Below are 21,928 nucleotides of genomic sequence, written 5' to 3'. Positions count from 1 at the left end.
GCCCCGCTCCGAGCAGTGCAGCATCCCCGGGGAGCCTCGGAAATTCCTGGCTCTGGGGTTTCCCGGGGTCCCAGGGGAAGGAGAAAGGGACATCTGCTGAGGTCACGCTCCGGTGGCCCCGCGGTGCTCGCCAGGAGCCCCAGGGCTTTATCAGCGCTTTGCTCCGGGCTCGGTGTCCTGTTACCCTGCAGGGGATGGAGACAAAGGAGCTTTAGAGAACTCGGGGAGTGTGGAAGGGCCGCTCTCCTGCCTGCCTGGGCCTCTCCAGGGGGGGATATCCAGGGTTTTACAGAGCACCGGGGTCCTGCAGTGTCTGTGTGTGGACATTTCTGCCCCCCACCCTGCCCCAGTGCAGCACTGGCTGGGTGTCCCGGGGAGCCCAGGGCAGCTTTGGGGCAGAGGGATATTTCTGGACTCTGCCGGGGGAGGCTGGGAGCAGCAGCACTTCCTCGAGAGCAGCTGGCACTGGAAAAAAGGGGAATTCAAGGACACTCGTGCTTTCTAGGTAACACAGAGTGCCAGGACATGGGCTTTGTTTAAAACCAGCTTTCCTTTGTATGATTCGAGTGCTTGGCTTCCAGAACAGAAGGGAAATAGAGGAGTGAATCAGGCAGGAGTCGGGTGAGGGTGAGCAGCTGGAGGAGGCTGAGCCCCTCTTCCTGCACTGAGTGATGATGTGAGAGGAGATGTGCGTTTGGGAGAGCTCACACCAAGCCTTTGCTGAGCCCCAGGGCCCTGTAAGCTCCCGAGTGCTTGAGCCAGAGCGCAGCTTCAGCAGGGTTCTGTCAGTCTCAGCTGAGCCTGTGGTGACAGCTCTGCGTGTCACAGGTCAAGTACGTGTTACACAAACGGGGACAGAGGCCGGAGCGAGGCAGTGTGGGGGGGGTCACCCTCAAACCCCTGTGGGCAGCCTGGGGACACGAGGCTCGGGGCAGTGTTCTGTCCCTGGGGCAGGGCTGGGGCAGGGCTGCCGGAGGAGCTGAGTGCTGCCCCTCGGCCCCCCACAGCTCCAGAACTCGCAGGGCACAGGGGCTGCAGCACTGCAGGATGCAGTGGTGCCACGACAGTGCAGCTCCATGGCTGCAGCACCTCCAGCTGCCCTCCTGCCCCAGCTGCACGGGTGCCGTGGGGCTCTGTGAGGGCGCTGCACCCTCTGCACAGATGAACTCGCGGCTCCCAGTGGTGGTGTCATTTTTGTGCTGCTGTCGTGGTGGCTCAGGTTCACCAAGGGCCTCCCGTCACCGGCTGGGTGCTGGGGGGTACAGGTTTCCAGCGCCGTGCTGGTGCCGCATGCTGGCAGTGCCCGGGGGTGCCCGGGGGTGCCCGGGGGTGCCTGGCAGTTCCCGGGGGTGCCCGGGGGTGCCTGGCAGTGCCCGGGGGTGCCCGGGGGTGCCCGGGGGTGCCCCGGGGTGCCCTCACGTCCCTCCCCCGCAGGGATGCAGCGGCAGGTGGTGCACTGCGTGGAGAGGCTGGCGGGCCTGGTGGAGGAGCGGTTCTGCGACGCGCTCACGCGCCCCGATGACCAGCAGCGCCCCTGCAGCGAGGAGCCCTGCCCCGCCAGGTGTGCCCACCCTGCCCTGCCCTGCCCTCAGCCCGGGCATGGTGCCAGGCCCTCTCTTGGGCCCCGGCAGCATCCCTGACAGCCCCAGGGCATTGCCTGCCCACAGCTGAGCCTCAAGGGAGGTGCCATCCTGGCAGGATGCGCCTCTGTGCCTCTGTGCACACAACCCTGGCACAGCTCAGGGACTGCCCCATCCCTGCCCCTCTGTCCGAGCTCCCAGACCTTGGGCTGGCACATTTGGGATCCTCCTTTCCCCTACATGATGGGCAGTGGGATGGATCCTGGGGCACAGCTGCTTGCTCTGGCTGAGGTCTCTTTTTTCTCTTTTCTCTTTTCTCTTTTCTCTTTTCTCTTTTCTCTTTTCTCTTTTCTCTTTTCTCTTTTCTCTTTTCTCTTTTCTCTTTTCTCTCTTTCTCTTTTCTCTTTTCTCTTTTCTCTTTTCTCTTTTCTCTTTTCTCTTTTCTCTTTTCTCTTTTCTCTTTTCTCTTTTCTCTTTTCTCTTTTCTTCTCCCTTTCCCCTTCCCCCCATCTCCGCATCTCCCCATTCCCCTCTCCTCTCCCCTCTCCACTCTCTCCCCTCTCCTCACAGGTGGTGGGTGGGGCGAGTGGCAGCCCTGCTCGTCCCCGTGCGGCACGGCGGGGGCTGATGAAGAGGACGGTGCTGTGCATCCAGAGCGTGGGGCTGGACGAGCAGCGGGCCCTGCAGCCGGCAGAGTGCCAGCACCTGCCCAGGCCCGCTGCCACCGCGCCCTGCCACCCACAGGTGCCCTGCCCCTCCCCGTGGGCCGTGGGCAACTGGTCTGAGGTGAGGGGGACGCCCCGGGGTCTGCAGAGGGTGGGAGCTGAGCCGTGGGTGTGCTCCTGCTCACACAACTCCAGGGATGTCTCTGGCAGCGCCCACAGACAGGAATTCCATTGCCTGGGGAGGTCTGGGGGGGAGGAAGGAGCTGAACTCTGCCCCATCTCTGAGCTTGCAGCTCCCTCACAGGGTGAGGCCCTGCCCCGTGCTTGGCACAAGGAGGGCAGGGATGAGATTTCCAGCTGGACGTGGCTCAGAACAGCCTGGGGTAGTGGAGGGTGTCCCTGCCCATGGCAGGGCGTGGAGCTGGGTCATCTTCAAGGTCCCTTCCAACCCGAATGACTCCAGGGGGTGACTGATGGTGACACTCTCTGTAACCTGGATTTATTTTTGTGCTTGTGTGAATCAGCTTAGCCACAGGCTCAGGGTTTCAACCAGAAAATGATAACTCCTAATTTAAGCAGCCCTTCCAAAAGTGTCCAGAGTGAAGACAAATATCAGGAGAGAAAGGAGAGAGCCTGGGAACAGAGCTTGTTGCTAAGGAACAAATGGAATCAAATGTGAACTGAGAATTTGAAGGCTAGATGAGAGAGAGTTGGAAATATTTTTCTAGGGGCCCACAAAAGCCACAATTAAGGGCTGAGAAAGATGGATGGAATGGTTTAACAGGAAAATGACTGGTGGGAAATGGCTGGTGGGTCAGTGCTGGGCAGGGCCAGCCCCAGCCCTCACAGCAATCCTCTGTGGTGTTGGCACCGACGGATTTGTGATCCCAGGAGAAATGTGTTTGGGATTTTGAGGTTCTGTAATTTTTCTGTCCCTTAATTTAAAGGCAGAGCCCTCTTTCTTTTCCATTTCCACCACCACCATAAGTAGGGGCATTGGAGGGGCTTGGAAGCTTCCCGTGGTCCTTCTGTCAGCAGTAGCAGCAGGGTGGGGCAGCTGTGTCCCTGCAGAGCCCAGGCAGGAGCCCGTGTGCCCAGCTGGCACTGCAGCACCTGGCACTGCCACCCAGAGGGGCTCAGTGCCTGCCCCAAAGCACTGTACATCAGTGTAAGGACTTTCCAAAGCAGCTGGTGCAGTCAGAAGGCTGCCTTGTTGTTCTTTAGCTCCCAATCGGGGTGGCTGTGTGCTGGCAGGAGCCCATCCCGCCGTGCCAGCCAGCCCTGATGCCTCCTGCTCAAGGCTGAGCCCTCCATCGAGCCCGGTGTGTTCCCACACAGGGCTCCTGGCAGCCCTCACTCCTTATCTGTGTCCCTGATAGCCCAGCCTTGGTAAATAACCTCCCTCCCTGCCCCTGCAAGCGCTGTGGTAGCTGGAGTTATCTCCTGCATGGAGCTGGAGGCCTTTGCTGGGCAGTTCCAGCCTGCTGGGGGTTGATCTCTGTTTTCCCTGGTCTGGCAGTGCCATGCCCGGGGGAGGAGCAGCTCCTTGCAGCCTCTCACAGGTGTTGGTGTGTGATTCCAGCCCCTGGAAATGCCAGGTGGTGTCACCAGAGAATCCTGGAATGCTCTGGGCTGGAAGGGACCTCAGAGCTCACCTGGTTCCAGCCCCCTGCCATGGGCAGGGACACCTTTCACAAGCCCAGATTGCCCCAAGCCCCACATGCAGCAGAAAATGCTGCTTTTCTCCTTTCCAGCCCCTCTGTTTCCTTTGTGCTGAGCCATCTCAAAGAGCCCATTGTGGGGGGGATGGGGTGTCCCCAGCACAGCTCCTCCCTGACCTTTGCTTTTTCCCTACTCGGACAACACCCATGTTGTTGCTCCCTCCTTCTAGAAGGAGAGATGCAATTCATGGCCAGAGGCCACAGGAAGGGCCCATTAGCTCATCTTACCCCTGCCCTGCCCAGCCTCTATCTCCCGGGAAAACTGTTCCTGCCTGGAGTGCGGGCAAGGGCTCACCCTGAGCAGAGTCCCCACGGCGCCAGCCCTGCCCTGGGACAGTGTCCAGGGCAGCTCCAGAGGGGGATTTGGGCACTAAAGCTCTGCCCACAGGGTGAGCAGCACCCCAGCACGGCTGGGACTGGCACAGGAGCTGTCCAGGGGCCCGGGTGGGTGGTGGCAGCTGGCAGAGTGACACTGAGCCCTGTGGCACAGGGGACAGTGGAGCTCCCACAGAGGGAGGGCACAGGCACTGCTGCCAGCCCTGCCCCACAGCCCTGTCCCTCTTTGTCCCCTGCAGTGCTCCGTGACCTGTGGCAACGGGACCCAGAGGCGCCCTGTCCTCTGCAGCAACAGCAGCGGGGCCGCCTGCGACCCTGCCCAGAGGCCCAGCCCCGACAGGCCCTGCTCCCTGCCCCGGTGCCACCAGGACTGGGACACCAACGCCGACTGGTCCGGCAGCGGCTCCTCCAGCAGGGAGATCCTGAATGAAATCCACTACATCCCGAACCACATCCCAAAATTTAACCCCATGGTCCCAAACATCCCAGAGTCCAACGACGTCAACGTCATCACCGAGGAGGATTTCTCAGCCAGGAAAGGAAATGTCTTTGTTGATGATTTTTACTACGATTATAACTTTATCAACTTCCACGAGGATCTGTCTTACTACCCCTTCACGGAGAAGGAGCCCAAAGGCGAGGAGCCAACGCCAGAGCCGGGCACTGAGGGCACGGAGGGGCCCTGGGAGGTGCCCACCGAGGCCCTGCTCACCACCAAGGCAGGAGAAAGCCGGGAGCACCCAGGCACCGAGGAGGAAAACACTTCTGCCCCTGTGCACGAGCAGGACACAGAGCCCGGGGATTCAGCCACCAATGACCTCCTGGGCGTGGTCCCCGAGGATGTGGGACCTGCCACTGGCAGACACAGCACCCCAGGCTTTTCGGGTGAGGAGCAGGAGGACACAGCGCTGGTGCCCCCCTCTGAGCACCGCCCGCCCGCCCAGGGCTCTGTGAGCCATGACTCTGCAAGCCACGGCCACCCACCCCGGGGTGAGCCCCCCGCAGCTGTGCCCACCTGGAGCAGCCTCGCGCAGGGTGGCCCCGCGCCCTGGGGTGCCCACGGAGCCGCGGCAGTGCCCACGGGCTGGGGCAGTGCCAGTGGGGGTGCACAGGGCCGTGTGAGCACAGAGGGGCACGGCACAGCCAGGTCTGCAGGGACAGGCCACCAGGACCCCAGGGAAGTGGCTGTGGCCACCAGCAGTGACATTGATGGTGCAGCCCCACAGCCCACGGAGCAGCACGGGCGGGCAGGGGTGGCAGGGGGGGTGTTGGGCACACAGGCAGGGGGGCAGTCCCAAGGGATGGAGAGGACAGGGCTTGCCATGCCCACCCTGTGGGTCCCCAGCCAGGAGGTGGCAGGGAGTGCTGGCAGCCCCCACCCTGCCAGGAGTCCCCCTCCTGCGGGTGCTGATGGGGCTCCCGTGGGACAGGGAGGGCACCAGCCAGGGCTCCACACCCCCACGGCACCCACCTCAACCCTCTGGGTGGCCACAACAGCCCCTCCAGTGTCCTTGTCCCCTGCCGTACCCGGGCCAGCCTCCCAGCTCACCTCCGGCGGCCTCAGCCAGCAGGATGCCCTGGTGCCAGCCATGCCCACTGCCCCAGCCCATGGCCCACCTGCCCACACAGCAGGGTCCCCCCTGGAATGGGGGACAGAGGGGCTGTCCCAGCACCCAGGTCCAGCATCACCCCACACCCAGCTGACCTCCCATGGGACCCCACTCAGCGTCACTGCACCGAGGGAGCCCTCACCAGGGGCACCCCCAGAGACACCCCCAGGGACACCCCTGAGGGACCCCTCACCATGGGCACCCCCAGGGACACCCCCAGGGACACCCCCAGAGACACCCCTGAGGGACCCCTCACCATGGACAGCCCCAAGGACACCCCCAGAGACACCCCTGAGGGACCCCTCACCATGGGCACCCCCAGGGACACCTGTCTCCAGTGCCAGGGGACACGAGTTGTCCCAGCCCACCCCTTTGCCCTCCTTGGTCTGGGAGAGGAGGCTGGAGGAGGAGGAGGAGGAGGAGGAAGAGGAAGAAGAGGAGGCTCTGGTTCCACCATCGACCAGTGCAGCAGCCACTGCCGAGCCCAGCTGGGAGGTCGGGAACTGGAGTGAGGTACGTGGTGATCCCATTGAAGGGGTGACATGGCCAGGATGGATGTGAGACCTTTCCCTGTCCTGGCTGGCTCTTGGCAGCAGTCAGTGGCTGGGGTCGTTAGTGCTAATTAAGAAACAACTGGTAACCAAAAGCTAAAGGCACCCCCAGCCCCTGGGTGCTGCCCCTTTTTTCCCCTTATGGGGTGAGGATGCTCCCATGAGAATCCTTCTGGGAGCAAACACTGAGCAGGGAGAGGAAGGGTTAGTCCCACCCAGGACAGAAACAACTGCAATGTGCCATGGAGGAGCGTGTTCCTCCTCCTCCTCCTCCTTCCCTGGGCTGAGCGCTGCCTGATGACCCCCCCTGGGAGGGGAAGGGTCCTGTCCCCACACCACCCCACAGCCCAGTGCACCCCACACCCCCCAGTGCCCACGGGAGAGGCAGGAGCTGGGTGCCCAGGGGCCTTTGGTGGGTCAGCAGCACCCTTGGCGTGGGGGCTGAGGGGACGGGCAGCAGCTGAGTGCCCAGGGGCGTTTGACCCGGCTCCGTGGCAGGCTGCAGGGCTGTGCTGAGGGAATGGACAGCAGCAGCAGCAGGTCTCTGTGTTGCAGTGGCCAGGCTGCAGGGCTGTGCTGCAGGGGTGGGCAGCAGCAGCAGCAGCAGCAGGTCTCTGTGTTGCAGTGGCAGGCTGCAGGGCTGTGCTGCAGGGGTGAGCAGCAGCAGCAGCAGCAACAGGTCTCTGTGCTGCAGTGCTGTGCTGCAGGAGTGGACAGCAGCATCAGCAGGTCTCTGTGCTGCAGGGCTGTGCTGCAGGGATGGACAGCAGCAGCAGGAGCTCTCTGTGTTGCAGTGCTCGGCCACGTGCGGCGTGGGCGCGGTGTGGAGGCCGGTGCACTGCAGCGGCGGCAGCGACGGTGCCTGTGCCGCGGCCGACAGGCCGGTCCCTGCCCGGAGGTGCTCCCTCAGACCCTGCTCGGCCTGGCGTGTGGGCAGCTGGAGCAAGGTGAGCGCCCTGCGGGGACAGAGGGTCCCCAAACCCGTGGGGACAGGGGGGTCATCGTGTCCGGGGGGTGCAGCTGCTGGCACCAGCAGGGGAAAGAACGAGACGGGTCTGCCTTTATTTGAGCTGGAGAATCCATTTATTTACTGCCAGGGAGGGGAGGTAAAGACGAAAGGCTCATCAAAGGCAGGGTCATGGGGTTTTACAGGGCATACTGGGGGTGGAGTTTCAGGGTTTGGGTCAAGGGAGGGGTTAACACAAAGCCCTTGGGGATGGCTCTTGCCCCGTGGCTCACATAGGTAAAGGTTTGCGTTTGCCACGGGTTTAAACTGCTCATCCCACAGGGTTTCCGTTTTCCCTGCTCTTGGGCTGGTAAAAAAGTCAGGAATTGGCAAAAGCTAAACAAAGTGATTTGGTGAAAGGCCAGGTTGGGTGGGGCTGCACAGCCTGGTCTAGTGGGTGTCATCCCATGGCAGGGGCTCAGAACGAGGTCTTTGAGGGCCATCCCAAACCATTCTGTGGTTCTGTGATTGTCTCTGGACAACGTTCTGGCCACTCTGCACTGCCAGGGGGTGTTTGCAGCTGGGTTGGGTGGATTCGGTAGGTTTGGTGATAGGGAACAGCCCTCCTTGCTCTCAGTGAGTGAATTTGGTAGGTTTGGTGGTGGGGAACAGCCCTCTGTGCTCTCAGTGAGTGAATTCGGTAGGTTTGGTGATAGGGAACAGCCCTCCTTGCTCTCAGTGGTCGCTGTTCCCTGGTGCCATCAGTTCTTCAAGGAGTAAAGGCTGTTCCTGTTACAGCTGGAAGCCAGCTGGTTTCAGAGGGCTGGCACTGACAGAGAGCTGCACAGACTCTGCTCCAGCTTGGCCTGGAGCAAGAGGGGAAAGGAGGTGGAGGTGGGGTGTCAGCTGAACCCCGCCCCAGGCACAGCGTGTCCCTGGGGTCAGCTCCAGCCCCGCAGGTGCTCCGGCCGTGCTGCCCTTCCCACCGCGGTGCTGTGTCCCTCCCCAGTGCTCGCGGAGCTGCGGCGGGGGCACCAAGATGCGGGATGTGCACTGCATCGATACCCGGGAGCAGCGGCTGCTGCGGCCCTTCCACTGCCGGGCGGCGCGGGCGCAGCCGCCGGCGCAGCTGCCGTGCCACGGCGCGCCGTGCCTGCGCTGGTACACGTCCTCCTGGAGAGAGGTACGGGGCACTGCCCTCCCGACCCGCCAGGGAGAGCTGGGGAGGCTGAGCTGGAACTGACTGGGTAGAGCTGGAGAACAGAGCAGGGGTTTATTGAAAGGTGTCCAGGATCCACCTTGGGTAGGACAGGGCCTGGCCAGGGCTACACCTAAGGTGGACCCACAATGATCACTAAATGGCTGACCGGTCACAAGGTCTTACATTTCTATAAGTTTTGGTCTATTTGCATATTGGGGTTTAATTGTCCAATTGCAGCTGCAGGTTGGGAGGTCCCATCCTTGTTCCTCCCTGCAGCCCCCCTTGTTTGTGCTTTGGGGCTGAAAGTTGTCCTTGGTGTGCAGCAGGAAAGGATTTGTTTTGTGTCCCTGCTGTGTGCAGAGCTGAGTGACCCTGAGTGTGAGCTCAGAGCTGCACCCTGGGCAGCACAGAGCCTGCAATACAGGGAAGAGAAAACTGAAGGCACCACCACAGGCAGGGACACCTTCCCCTGTCCCAGGTGGCTCCAAGTCCTGTCCAGCCTGGCCTGGGACACTTCCAGGGATGGGGCAGGCACAGCTGCTCTGGGAATTCCATCCCAGCTCCTCACCGCCCTCACAGGGAACAATCCCTTCCCAATCTCCCACCCATCCCTGCCCTCTGGCAGGGGAACCCATTCCCTGTGTCCTGTCCCTCCATCCCTTGTCCCCAGTCCCTCTCCAGGGGTCCCTTTAGGTGCTGGCAGGGGCTCTGAGCTCTCCCTGGAGCCCTCTCCTCTCCAGGTGAGCCCCCCCAGCTCTCTGTGGGCAGAGGGGCTGCAGCCCCCGCGCGTTTGTCCCGCAGTGCTCGGAGCCGTGCGGCGGCGGGGAGCAGGCGCGGCTGGTGACGTGCCCGGAGCCGGGGCGCTGCGAGGAGGCAGCGCGGCCCAACAGCACCCGGCCCTGCAACAGCCAGCCCTGCACCACCTGGCTGGTGGGCTCCTGGGGCCAGGTGAGCGGGGACCCGCGGGAGCGGCCGGGGGGACCGGGGCTGTGCCCGGGGTGGTCCCGGGGCTGTGCCCGCCCTGACCCGCGGCCCCGCAGTGCTCGGCGCCCTGCGGAGGCGGCATCCAGCGGCGCCAGGTGAAGTGCATCGACACCAGGACGGGCGCGGCCCAGGAGGACGGGAGCCTGTGCCAGCACCAGCCCTGGCCCGACAGCACCCAGAAGTGCAACCCGCAGGACTGCGAGGACAGCAGCGAGCAGGGTGAGCGGTGCGGGCAGAGCCGGCCCGGGAGCGGTGCAGGCACTGGGAGCGATGCTGGAGGACCGGCCCGGGGAGCGGTGCGGGCAGGGGAGCGGTGCGGGCAGGGGAGCGATGCAGGCAGGGGAGCGATGCAGGCAGGGGAGCGGTGCGGGCAAGGGGAGCCGGTGTCTCCTGCGGGGGCTGTGCAAGGCTGGCTTGGCCGATCGGTAATGAAGTGGGAATGTTGTAACCCTCTGTAAATGTCTGAAGCCTCCGTCCCTCAAGGGGCCAAGCAGGGTTCTGCTGGCGCGGGTATGAGCTGGGATGTGCTGCTTGGGGTCAGCAGTGTCACCCGGCACAGGGACACCCCAGGGAGCCCATCCAGAGGGAACAGGGGTTCAGGAAAAGGAGGGCAGAGGCGATACCCGGTGATGGAGGTCTCATAGGCTGTTTAGTGGTGAAGTCCCAGAACACAGGGCTTGTGAAACAAGCTGGGCCCAGCATCAGAAAATGGAATAAAGGAGCAGTTCTCCAGCATCTTCAGGAATGCTCCAGGGAGCCAGCCCCATTTTAACCTGCTTGTCATTTACCTGCCCCAGCTGCAGCCACAGTGCTTGGCCACACCACGGGCACTCACTCGGCTTCTTCTCCCTCCTCCACTCACATCCCAAGCACGAGGCAGTTCCCTGGGAGACAGGAATCTGGGGACTGCAAGGGTTAACAGCACTCACAGAGGAGCAATATAATGAGGGATTAGATGTCACTGATATCAGCATGTCAGTCACTTATCAGCTTTATCTTTTTAATGTGTCTGTGCAAAGAAAAGCTCTCTGCCCAGAAAGCATTGTTGGACCTCCAGGAGGTTTGCTGGACAAAGGGAGGGCTGAGAGATGGGGCAGGGGGGCAGCAGCAGTTGGTGGAGGAGGAGGAGCCGGATCTGTGGATGCCCAACACACCCCTGAGGGCTCCTCTGCAGCCTGGGACACCCATTCCACCCTTCCAGCTCCTTTTGTTTATCCGTGCCCGGTGTGTTCCTCCTGACACTATTCCAGAGCAGGCAGGAGCGCCGCCTTTGGTGAGGCGGGGTTTGGCACTGGCACTGTTGGCCATTAGGATGTTTTTAGCCTTTAATCTGCTCCTTGTTGGAGCATTTGCAGGGCCGTGGGGCACTCCAGCATTTAGGAAATGATGAGTCAGCCCTGCTTAAGAAGCGATGCGCGGTTCCGGCTGTTTTGGTCAGGGGAAAATTTCCGTGCCAGGCTTGGGGATGAGAGCTGTGGAGCCAAGGCTGGACCAGAATAACCACAGAGATGTGTAGGAAGCACACAAATAAATGGTAAAACCCTGGATCAAAAATGACATAAATGCTCTGGCTGCAGCCCAGCACAGGAAACGCCTCTTGGAAACACAAACGTTTCCAGCCAAAGCATGAAGGGGAATAAAACTTTCACATGGCAGGAAATCCCAGATGTGTAAATGCACAGGCAAAGGCTCCCAGAAAGACACAAATGTAATTCCAACCCCTTCCTGTGCTTTAGGGGATCTCTGCTGCAGCAGAGGGATTCGGGCTGAGCGATCCACGTTTCTGTGAGGAGCCTCTCCCTGCTGTGGCATGAGGTGCTCTGGTACCAGCAGAACCAGGGCTGGGGATGGGAGGGGTCATGTCTTCACTGGACACAGAAGTGCCCACAACCCCAGCAGGGTTTAAATGTTCAAACCATTATCAGATGGATTTTGAGCAGAGATGGAACAGATGAAGCACAAACAAACATCTCACAGCCATCGGCTCCTCAATTAAAGGAGGTTGGGATTAATTAGAACCAGAGTCCTGGGCCGTTGCCAGGTTATAAATTAATTGAAGATTCCACCAAGGTTATTTTTGAATGTGGCTGTTTTCTTACAGCTGCAGCCAGCTGTGAGTGTGTCCTTAGATGGCTCCTGGGAGCTGCAGAGCCGTGGGCACCCCAGAGATGCTCCAGAGGCTGGGGACATTTGTCTGGGAATTGTTTGGGCTGTCTTGGGAAGGAGCTGAGCCCCAGGTGTGCGTGAGGGCCTGGAGAAAGCTGCAGCAGTTTACCCAGCAGATGAGACAGATTTACAGCAGACAAGTGGGAGTTGCTGTGTGCTGGAGGAGGGTGAGCAGAGCTGGTCAGTGCAGGGTGGGGGCCGTGCTGGGCACAGCTTTGGGCACATCCTGGTGGAGGTGACAATCCCTGCCCAGGGCAGAGCAGGGCAGCCCCAGGGCTCATCGTGGCCATGCCATGGGATGAATCCGTTCCCTCATGGCCCTTTCTCCATCCAGGGAGAGCTGAATTCCCCAGACTGCCCCAGGCAGGTGGTGGGGCCGTTCTTGGCTCCAGCAGCAGACAGGGCTGTTCCAAGGTGGGCTTGGCATTCCAGAGGGGTGAGGTAAAGGCTTCAGTGGCTCAAGGACAGGAGTGTGTGACGTGGTGCATTCCCCTGGGACACAGCAGCAGGATGGAGCCCAGCCCAGGGGGTCCTGCTGGGGCTGTGGGAGCCCGTGCTGGGGTCCCAGGAGTGGGGGCTCTGCTCACCTGGGGCCAGCCCAGACACCCCTCACTGCCCACTGCTCCCATCTGCCGGCTCATTATCCAGGCCTGGCTGCATTTCCAGTCACCACAGGATTAATTGGCAATTAAACGTGGTGCTCCTGCTTGCTCTGAGCAAGGAAATGAAATTCTTCGTGGCTCTGCAAGTCACAGAGTTCACCCACAAGGGATCCATGTGGGAAATAATTGCAGCAAATCCCAATTTCTCAGTCATTTGAGCATGTAAGGCCCTATCCAAGTAGTGAGGCCAGGAGATGCTGCTGAGTGAGGCATGGAGAGCAATTAATTAACTGCTAATTAACAACAAGAGTCAGTGGGAAGGAGATGCTCTGGAAAGGACTCCCTGTTTTGATCAAATGTAGGAGAAAGGTGTTGCCTGCAGTCAGGCTGACACCTGAAAACTGTGGGGTTTGTGGGTTTCTCCCAGTATTCCCAGCTGTGGCCATGTCAGTGGCAGCCTGTGCAGGCCAGGCTGGCAGCTGGGGATGCATCCCCTGCATCCCCTGCATCCCCTGCATCCCCTGCATCCCATCCCATCCCGACCAGAGACCGCAGGGAGCAGCTCAGCCCTGGGCAGGACGCTGGGATAATTTACGTGTTAAATTCGGCCCTGGCTCCGAGAGCATCCCCAGGGCCAGAGGTCAGCAGCCTAATTCCCTGGATTTGCTAGCTCAGCTCCAAGCTCAACCTTTCCTTGTTTTTACAAAACGTGTTCCAGGAAGTTTGTTTTTCCCAGGAATAAAAGTAAAAGCTTAGGTCTGGCTGGCAGAAGCTTAAATGAAATTTAAAGCGACTTCCACACCGACCTAAAAAAACAGCCCAAAAAAAAGTAGGGCTTTTCAGTCTCTGATGTGCTGACTTAGCCTGGATTTTTAAAGCCCTGCTCTGAGCTATTTCTTTAGCCTAAAATTTGGCATGGACTTATGGAACGTGTTTCCAAATGAAGTGCAAGGATTATATAAAAAAAGTTAATAGAAAGAAATAGCAGTAGAAGGATTAAATGAAAATTGGGTGGGTTCTGTGGGTGCCTCTCTGAAGAGCTGACAAATTAAGTGCTTATTACAGCTTCCCTTGCCCAAGACCAAATTCCGGGGAGGAATCACAAGCTCAGCCAAGACTTTCAGACCTGAGCCTGACCCCGCACGGATCCACCCTGAGACTGCAGCAGGATCTGGGGAAGTGCTGGGAACTCAACCCCTCCACGGCTCCCATTGGCTTCACTGGGTTCAGGGAGCCTTGGGAACCTCTCTCAGGCACAGGGTGGGGTCGTGGGGGTGTCCTGAGCAGGGCCAGGCCCTGCACTGGATGATCCCTGTGGGTCCCTTCCAGTTTGGATTAATTATGGTGTGTGAGCTCATTTGGCTTTGGAGCCCTGGGGTCCTGCCAGGGTCTCCTGCAAGGTCAGCAGAGCCTCCAGCCGGGGCTGGGGGCCCTTCTCCCCCTCCCCAGGCCCATCCCTGCTGTTTTCAGCAGTCCCACCCTGTGTGGGATGGGGGAGGAGGGTTCAGGGACCCCCGGCAGGGTGGGCTCGGTGCTGCCTGGGCAGGGGCAGGGACAGGAATCTCCTGACGGGCCCGGGGTGCTGACCCGCTGCAAAGGGATCAGGAAAGAGCCAAACCAGGGAAAAGGCTGGAAAGCAGCTCCCAGTGTGAGCCCTCCCTGCTCTTTCTAAGGAAGGCAGCAGGCAGCTTGGTTGTGATCCATAAATAACTTTCTAGGAAGCTGTGAGTGCTAAAAACACTGAGGGGCTGGGAGGGTCTGCCCGGGCAGAGCATCCCCCGCCCAGGACATTCCCACCCATCCATGGGCATCCAGGCTCATTCCCACTCTCATGGGACACCCTGAGGTGCTCCAGGAGCCCTGCTGAGCCACCCCTGTCCTGCAGCAAATGGGAATCCCTGTGTTCTGTGCTCCAGTGTCCCAGTGCAACACGGCCCTGGGGGCTCAGGGGATGCTCCCAGGGAATTTTATCCTGACAGCCCCGTGGAGCAGAGCACCACAAACAATTCCCATTTTCTGTGGCTCTGGTGCTCTCACAGCAGGTCTGGGCTGTGCTGCACTCCTGGCCCAGCCCTGGCTGGGCTCTGCAGGGGTTTCTGACCTGCCCTGCTCACCCAGCAGGGAAACCCACGGGGTCCCAGCAGGCAGGGGCTGGAGCGAGCCCCAGCCTGGGGCTGTGATGTGGGCTGGGACCCCCTGGATCCCGCTCTGTCAGCACTGGTGGACCCAGCAGGGCTGGATTTAGTGATAAATCACTTTTTGGGGCACAGGGACGCTCTGGCCAGGCACAAAGAGCTGCAGCTCGGGAGGCAGGGAGGGAACACCTCAGCTGAAACACAAAATGAATTTGGGAGCAGTGTAGTGACCTCCTCTCTGCTGGGCTGGGGGAGGGGGCTGTGACTGACATCCCAAACCGGGGGAAAAGTCTGCTCCTCATCTGCCTCATCCTCTGCTCGTCCTGTGGGAATGGGGGCAGCAGCCGCTCCCTGGCACTGCCCTTGTCCCCAGAGGGGACAGTGGCCAGCCAGAGCTCCCTCACGGTGTTTCCCTGCAGAGGAGTGTCCTGAGGAAGAGAAAAGCCCGTTTGCCTGCCCCGTTCCTGTTCCTGCCCTGCATGGTGCTGGGGGAGGGTGCCCAGGGAGAGAAGCAATCCTGCGTCCACTCTGCCCTTTTCCAGAGAAATCTGACATTTGTTTTAATTGCTGGTACAGGAGGTAATCTGGGAATTGCAGGATCACAGATTTTAAGCTTAGGCTCGTTTCTGAGTTGATGTAATTTAACTGAGTCCTACACTCCCAGGCTCAGGGAGTTGTGCCTTGCTCTGAGATAAAGTAGAGAAGGAGGAAACCAAAAATTCAAACAAACCCTGTGTTCCTATAAACCCTGTGTGTTTGGTGAAGGGTCTGTGCTGCTGGACCGAGCCCAGGTGGGGCCTGCTGGAGCCTGGGCTGCCTCTGGAGCAGCCATTCCCAAGACAAAGCCCGTCCTCAGAACCAGAGTTGTTTTCAGGGCTGCAGGACACCTGCAGGAAGAGAAGCAGATGATGCAGGTTCTCAAAATAACCCAGACAATTCAGAGAAGAAGGAATGGTGGCCTTGGCGCCGCTCTGCTGGCACTGGGGGCTGGGGACTGGCAGGAGGTGTCAGCAGGGGGGGGTTGTCCCCTGCACCCCCCTGTGCTCCCTGGGAGTGTCCCTGCCCTGGGAGGATGCTCTGGAGCTGCTGGCACAGCATAGGCTTCTGCTGAGGGTGGGACATGGCACCTCACCTTCCAAGGCATCCTTTGAACCCCAAGAATTAGAAATCCTCAGCTCTGTAAAAATGACCTTTTGTGCCAAATTTAATTACACAGGAGAAGATCAAGCTTTAGTTGAGGATGTTCCTCCTCATCACACTGTATATAACAATCAGATTCTTTGGTATAATCATTGCAATTAGTGCAGTCTGCTTTCAGTAATGTTTCCTATCCATTGCCTCAAGGAATGTTTTTTATTTGTGAAGGTGGAATTTGTTAGGTTTTTTATTTGTTTGTTTTTATTTGTTTTTATGTGTGGAGGTGGAATTTGTTTGTTTTTATTTGTTTTTATTTGTGGAGGTGGAATTTGTTTGTTTTTATTTGTTTTTATGTGTGGAGGTGGAATTTGTTTGTATTTGTTTGTTTTTATGTGTGGAGGTGCTATCCCAGCACACACTCCCTGTGCCCGGGGGCAGGAGGGCTCTGTGCCGGGGGTGCCCTGTCCCACCGGCCGTGTCCCTGCAGCCGGTCCAGCTTCCACAGGACCCCGGGGTGGTTTGGGTGGAGGGGACCCCCAGGACCGCCCCCTCCCAGCCGTGCGGGGGCTCTGAGGACGCTGGCACTGACCCCTCGTGTCGCTGCTCCCCCCAGGTGTCCCCTGCGAGCGCGACCGCCTGACCTTCGCCTTCTGCCGGACGCTGCGGCTGCTGGGCAGGTGCGCCCTGCCCACGGTGCGCGCCCAGTGCTGCCGGAGCTGCGGCCAGCACGGGCTGCCCGGCCCGCCCCGCGGCCACCAGCGCCTCTCCCGGAGGTGACACGGCTGTCCCCAGGCGCCGGGACCCGTGTGGCGGCCGGGACTGTGGCTGTGGCACAGCCCGGGGGTGCCCGTGGGCTCCGACTCGTGCCAATCTCTAACGGTGCTGAAACCATCCCGCGGCTCCCACCGACCTTCCAGGACCTGCCGGGGCCGCCCTGCCCTGGGAGAGCCGCGGGGAGGCAGAGGGGGAAGGGGAACTGAAAGCAGCAATAATTCGGGGAAGAGCTCTCAGAAACGCTTATGGTGCTATCCTTTGACATGTGCAGCCTCTCACAGGTGTTGGCTGGCCAGCACAAACCTCGACTTTTATTATTATTTTTATATCTCTGAGGTGAGCATCCAGCATTCCACCAGCCCTGCCGACCCTATAGGGTAGAGGTTTTTGTTTTTCTTTTAAGGGACTTGAAGCTGGCACCCCATTCCTGTAATTTTCATTAAAATGTTTACGCACTGAAGCTAAATAGATTTAATTTAAGAAGTGGAGACAGGAGGAATAAAGTTTCAGCTTCAGCTGGGGCTGTGCAGGGCTCCAGACCCCATCTCCCCATTGCTGTGTCCCTCTGGGGCAGAGGGCACCTCCAGGGACGCCGAGGTTTGGAGCCCCAGCTCGTTCCCTTGCGTGCTTTGGGCAGGAGAGGGGAGCTGCCCTGGCAGAGGGGGCACCTCCCCTCCCTGTGGGCAGCCGGGTGCTCAGTCCCTGGAGCTCTGCATGTGTAGCAGTGTAATGCTTGGTTAAGGTGTTTTTCTGCGGCCTGACAGGCTGAACCTTTTTTTCCCTGCTTATCTAGATTCTCCTCTGTTAAGGTTAGCTGATTTTTAACTAGAATATCCAATTTACTCCGAGGCACAGCCCCTCCTGCCTGCTCCCGGAGCGGTGAGGGAATGAACCCCTGTCCCAGGGAGGGTTTGCTGCCAGGTTGGTCTCTGGAGGAGGACAGGAGCATTTAGGTAGGAATTCCTTTCCCTATTACTCTGCAGGCTGTGGAGGATGCCCAAAACCTGGGGGACCTTGACCTCCCTGCACTGGGCAGAGTGAGCTGGAGCCCATCCCGGGCTGCAGAGCTCCAGGTGCATCCAGGGAGCAGCGCTCGGTCCAAGAGGGGAAATTCCTGTGTGTGATTTGTATGTAAAACACAAGCCATGACTTCACCGTTTGTGCTTTATTCCATTCCGAGGTGCTGTAAAGTTTTTATGTCCAAGAACCTGTGTCCAGTCCTGGTTTCCTTGCCCCCAGCACCATCTGTCCCACCCCCTGTCACCCTCCCAGGACTGCAGAGGGACAACCCTCGTGTTGGGGTCTCATGGCCACAGCTCATGAGTGTGTTAAATTAAACAGTTACCAAAGGAAACAGGTGGGTTTCCCATTTTCTCTTCCCTGGGGGAATTCCAAAGGTTTTCAGTTATTTGGAGATGGTCCAGGCACTGGCAGCAGGAAGGAACGATCAGTTTGCACCCGAAAATCATTCACAGCTGCCTTTGCAACGGGGATTTGTTGATTAAAACATGAGCTGGGTGGATGGGGTAAATCAGTTCTGTAAATCAATTTATTTGGGGTACGGGATCTGGTGACCCCTCCAGGGGTGCCTTTCCACATGTGGCTGTGCACAGGATGATCCCTCCTGTGGGACACCAGGCCATTCTTAGCCACACAACAAGCCAGGCCTCCCACCAGCACAAAAACTGCATTATCAGTGACAATAAAACACAGCTGGCTTAAATATCTGCAGTATTTTCTTTCAGTGAGACACCTCCAGTGAGTGTCTCTGGAAAGAGGCTCTTCACAAGGGCCTGGCGTGACAGGAGGAGGGGAATGGCTTCCCACGGACACAGGGCAGGGTGGATGGGATGGAGAAATGCCTTTTTTCTTCTGAAGATGCTTTTATTGTCTCAACACAAGCAGGATGTTGTTCAGACAGAGCTGCTGCAGTGGGGCGAAAGGAGGAAAGGGCTCGTGGATCAAAAGATGTTTGAAATGGGCTCATGGAATGGTTTGGGTGGGGAGGGCCCTCAAAGCCGTCCTGCTCCTCCTCCCCGTGGCAGGGAGGAAGGGCCCTTCCCACCCAAACCATTCCGTGATTCCGTGGGCTCCTGGAGGACTCTGAGAGGCTCTTTTGGCTGCAGACCAGCAGTCAGACCTTTGTGCCTGCCTCGGTCCCTCCGGACTTTTCCAGGCTGGAGGCAGGAAGGAAAAGGAGCTCGCTGAGCGGGCAGCAGCAGCTGGAGGAGCTCTTTTGTGTCTCTGATCCTCGGAGCGCTCCCAGCGCCCTGCCGAGAGAGCGCCTGTGCCGGGCAGCTCCCAGCGCCCACCCAGGGGCTGTGCCCGGCCCGAGGGCTCGGCTGGAGGGTTTAATTCCCGGGGAGCCGGAGGGCTCAGCGGTCCTTAATGGGCTACATGGCCCGAGGGCTGGGCTGGAAGCTTTAATTCCCGGGGAGCCGGAGGGCTCAGCGGTCCTTCAGCAGCTGCAGGACCGGGGACGGGCACGGCCCCAGCCGGGGCAGGCGAGAGGGCAGCGAACCCAGCGGGGCCAGGAGCAGCTCAGCTCCCTCCTGCCCTTTCAGAGAGTAATAACAAATGGGTTTATTTCCTCTTGCTCTTAAATCCTCCCTGTGCTGCACAGAAAGGGCTCACAGGCACAGCACAGAGGGGAGGCAAAGCCAGGACAACAAGGGAAGGATTTGAAAAATGTCACTGGTTTATCTTTTTGTTTGGGGTTTAATTGGCAGCTGATCCCTGGCAGCTGCTCCGGTAGGGAACAGCCCTCACCCACCCACCTCGGGGGGCTGCAGCCCGGGCCCTGCTCCAGCAGCTCACCGTGTTCCAGAGGGGCATTCCCGGTGGGAAGTGAGGCACAGAAAGGAAGGGAGCAGGGAAGGAGCTGCCCCCTCCTCAGCTGGTACCGGGACACGCCGTGTTTGCTCCCCGGAGCAGCCCCTGGCTTGGGAAACGCGGTCAGGCTGTTCCCGTGTGCTGTGGGAGGCAGGGGAACAAACCACACGAACCCGCAGCCCCGGTCCCCGGGCCGCACCGAGGGAAGGCTGGGCCGGGTGTAAACATTCAGAATTGTCCACGGGCTAAGAATAGCTCTTCTCTACGCTCGACTGCTCCGCTGCCATCTGCGGTGAGTAGCTACACCCCGAGTAAAGTGTGTGCAAACACGAGCCCTGTGCACGGCGCTGGGGCAGGGGAACAGCCCGGAGCCTCTTCCTCCGCACTCGCAGCCTGGATCGGGGATGGTGACGAGATTCCAGCCCTGGGAACGCCAGCTGGGAGTGCCGAGGCTGCTGTGATGCCTTGGCAAAGGGGCCGAGGGACGGCGCCGGCTGTGCCGGGGGAGCGGAGCGGGCACGGCCTCTGCGCTGAGGTTTGAGGAGCTGAGCTGGGCCCGGGGAGCTCCCCCCTGCTCGGGGGCCGTCTGATGGGGAGGAAGGTGCCCGCCAGAGCTGCCCTGGCTGAATTACCCCGGCTCCGGGTTTGGGGGCTCGCTGTGCTCTCTGCTCCTCCCGGGCTGCTCCGAGCCTCTGCAGAGGAGCAAGCCCAGGGGCGCACCCTTCTGCCGGGACAGCGCTGCGGGGACAGGCTGCAGCCGCTTCCAGAGCAGGGTATTCCAGCAGGGTATTCCGCGATTTACCCCAGGAAACAGCAGAACCTCCACAGCTCAGCCCAAACCTCGCCCGTCCGTTCCTTCCCAGCTCGGCCGCAGCTTCTCCAGCAAACACCCGGCTGGCTCCGCAGCCGCAGGGCTGCTGGTGCCGGGCTCAGGGGAGCCCGCGGGTTCCGGGGACGGCCCCGGGGCTCTCGGGGTTCCCGGGACGGCCCCGGGGCTCTCCCGGTGCCCGGGATGGAGCCCGGCGGGCGCGGAGGCTCCTCCCGGCACAGCAGTGCCGTGGGTCGCTGCTGCCCTCTGCAGTTGTCCCTCCCTGCTGTAAATGCAGAGGATTCATAATCCGAAGGAGCAACTTTGGTACTTTTTGATCCAGGTGAGCCCGTGTGTGTCTCCCCGGGTTTGCAGGAACATCCCGTGTTTCTCCAGGACCATCCCCAGTTCCTCCAGCACCTCCAACCCTGCCCTGCCTGTCCCCAGCTCCCGGTGCCTGCTGCTCCCTGCCTGTTCCTGTGTCACCCCCGGTGTCCCCAGAGCCCACCAAGGCCTCTGCCCACCCCGGCCTGTGGGGCAGCAGCCACGGGGATGGACAAAGATCCCGAGCCCAGTTAAAATGGAAACTCTGGGAAGTGCAGCAGCTCCTGGGGAGCCACGTCCCAGTGCCCCAGCAATGATCCACTGCCCAGGAACTGGGAATATTCCAGGGTTTCAGAGGCCTGGTTTGGGATCTGGCCATTTCCCTGAATTGTTGCTCTGGAGAAGAACTTCTAGCCTCGGTGCCTGGGCCAAGGAGCCCAGGGCACTGCAGGAGCAAGGAGAGTCACCTTACTGTCACCAGAGCACCCCATTCCCTGTCCCCCAGGCTTTTCCAGAGCTGGGATTGCCGTTCTGGTGGTGCCACTGGGCTGTGCAGGGGCAGCAGGCACAGGGAGCCCATCCAAGGAGAGGAGCTGCTATCTCGTGGCCCCAGGACCCACAGAACCTCCTTGCTGGCAGAGATATCTGCACTCTGAAAAGAAAACACCAACCCCCCTGCCGGAGGACAAAAAAAAAAAAAAAGAGTCAAATTCCAGGAAAGAAGCCAAGAAGTAATGGCAGCTGAGGCTGCCTGGAGCATTCGGTCCATCCCTGCAGCAGGGACCTGCCTGGGCCCCCTCCCAGCAGCAGGGTGGGACGCAGGACGTGTCCCCTGTGCTGGCACATGAGGCACATTTGTCCATGGGGGTACAAAGGAGTTTGAAATTTAACTGAAATTTGATTGAAGCTGAGTAACTGGAGTTAGGAGTATTTTTTCACACCTGCACCTGTGGAAAACAGGGGATTGTTCTCCTCCCCCTTCTGCCCCTCCTCTAATTAATTTTTTCAGCTAATTTGGCCCTTGAGGGGAGGGGCCTTGCTGTGCCACAGAGCAGTTCACTGGTTTATCAGGGGGAATATTCCCCCTGTTTATAATGCTGAGTCCCGTCCATCATTCCATGCCCCCAGGGAAGCTTTATGAGGATTATTAAAACGGCCACAAATCCCTGAAATCCCAACAGATGTTTGCCCTGCTCCAGGGACCTCTCAGCACGGAGTCAGCCACAAAGCACTGGAGCACTCCAGGGAGGAGCACTCCCGAAATCCTCAGGAGCCACCGCAGCAGATCCTGAACACCTGGGAGGAGCTGCCTGGATCCCAGGGAAGGTAAATCCATGCTCAGACCCAGAGATGCAGGAAAGGAACCCTGGGGATGTCCCCAGGGAGGAAGGCGGGACAGCTGGAAAGGTTTGGGATGCTCCGGGGAGATCAGTGAGGGAGCAGGGACAGGACAAAGGGAGCAGCAGCAGGACGGGCTGGGGAATGTTTTCACCTCCCACACTGCAGCCAAGGCAGAAGGAAGAGCAGGATCAAGTTCTCATCCACAGGGAAACTTC

General features: G+C 59.8%; 2 protein-coding genes across 2 annotated transcripts in view; both read left to right on the top strand.

Annotated features, from left to right (window-relative positions):
- ADAMTS7 (ADAM metallopeptidase with thrombospondin type 1 motif 7) overlaps positions 1–17,762 on the top strand; it is a 35,026-nt gene extending 17,264 nt beyond the window's left edge. The window contains 10 exon segments of the mRNA XM_063412512.1: positions 1,435–1,561; positions 2,151–2,160; positions 2,162–2,200; positions 2,202–2,366; positions 4,542–6,425; positions 7,258–7,410; positions 8,419–8,592; positions 9,412–9,558; positions 9,651–9,813; positions 16,248–17,762. Of these exon segments, the coding sequence (XP_063268582.1) occupies positions 1,435–1,561; positions 2,151–2,160; positions 2,162–2,200; positions 2,202–2,366; positions 4,542–6,425; positions 7,258–7,410; positions 8,419–8,592; positions 9,412–9,558; positions 9,651–9,813; positions 16,248–16,411 (3,026 nt within the window). The 3' untranslated portion in view covers positions 16,412–17,762.
- A 2,615-nt stretch (positions 17,763–20,377) lies between these two features.
- SPG11 (SPG11 vesicle trafficking associated, spatacsin) overlaps positions 20,378–21,928 on the top strand; it is a 32,651-nt gene continuing 31,100 nt past the window's right edge. Inside the window, exons 1-2 of the mRNA XM_063412510.1 lie at positions 20,378–20,391; positions 21,572–21,698. The gene's annotated coding sequence lies outside the window, so the exon portion shown is untranslated. The remainder of the gene's footprint in view (positions 20,392–21,571; positions 21,699–21,928) is intronic.

The sequence above is a fragment of the Prinia subflava genome, chromosome 15 (assembly GCF_021018805.1).
Source record: "Prinia subflava isolate CZ2003 ecotype Zambia chromosome 15, Cam_Psub_1.2, whole genome shotgun sequence".
NCBI classification, from domain to species: Eukaryota; Metazoa; Chordata; class Aves; order Passeriformes; family Cisticolidae; genus Prinia; species Prinia subflava.
This window is presented reverse-complemented; position numbering and strand designations above follow the sequence as displayed.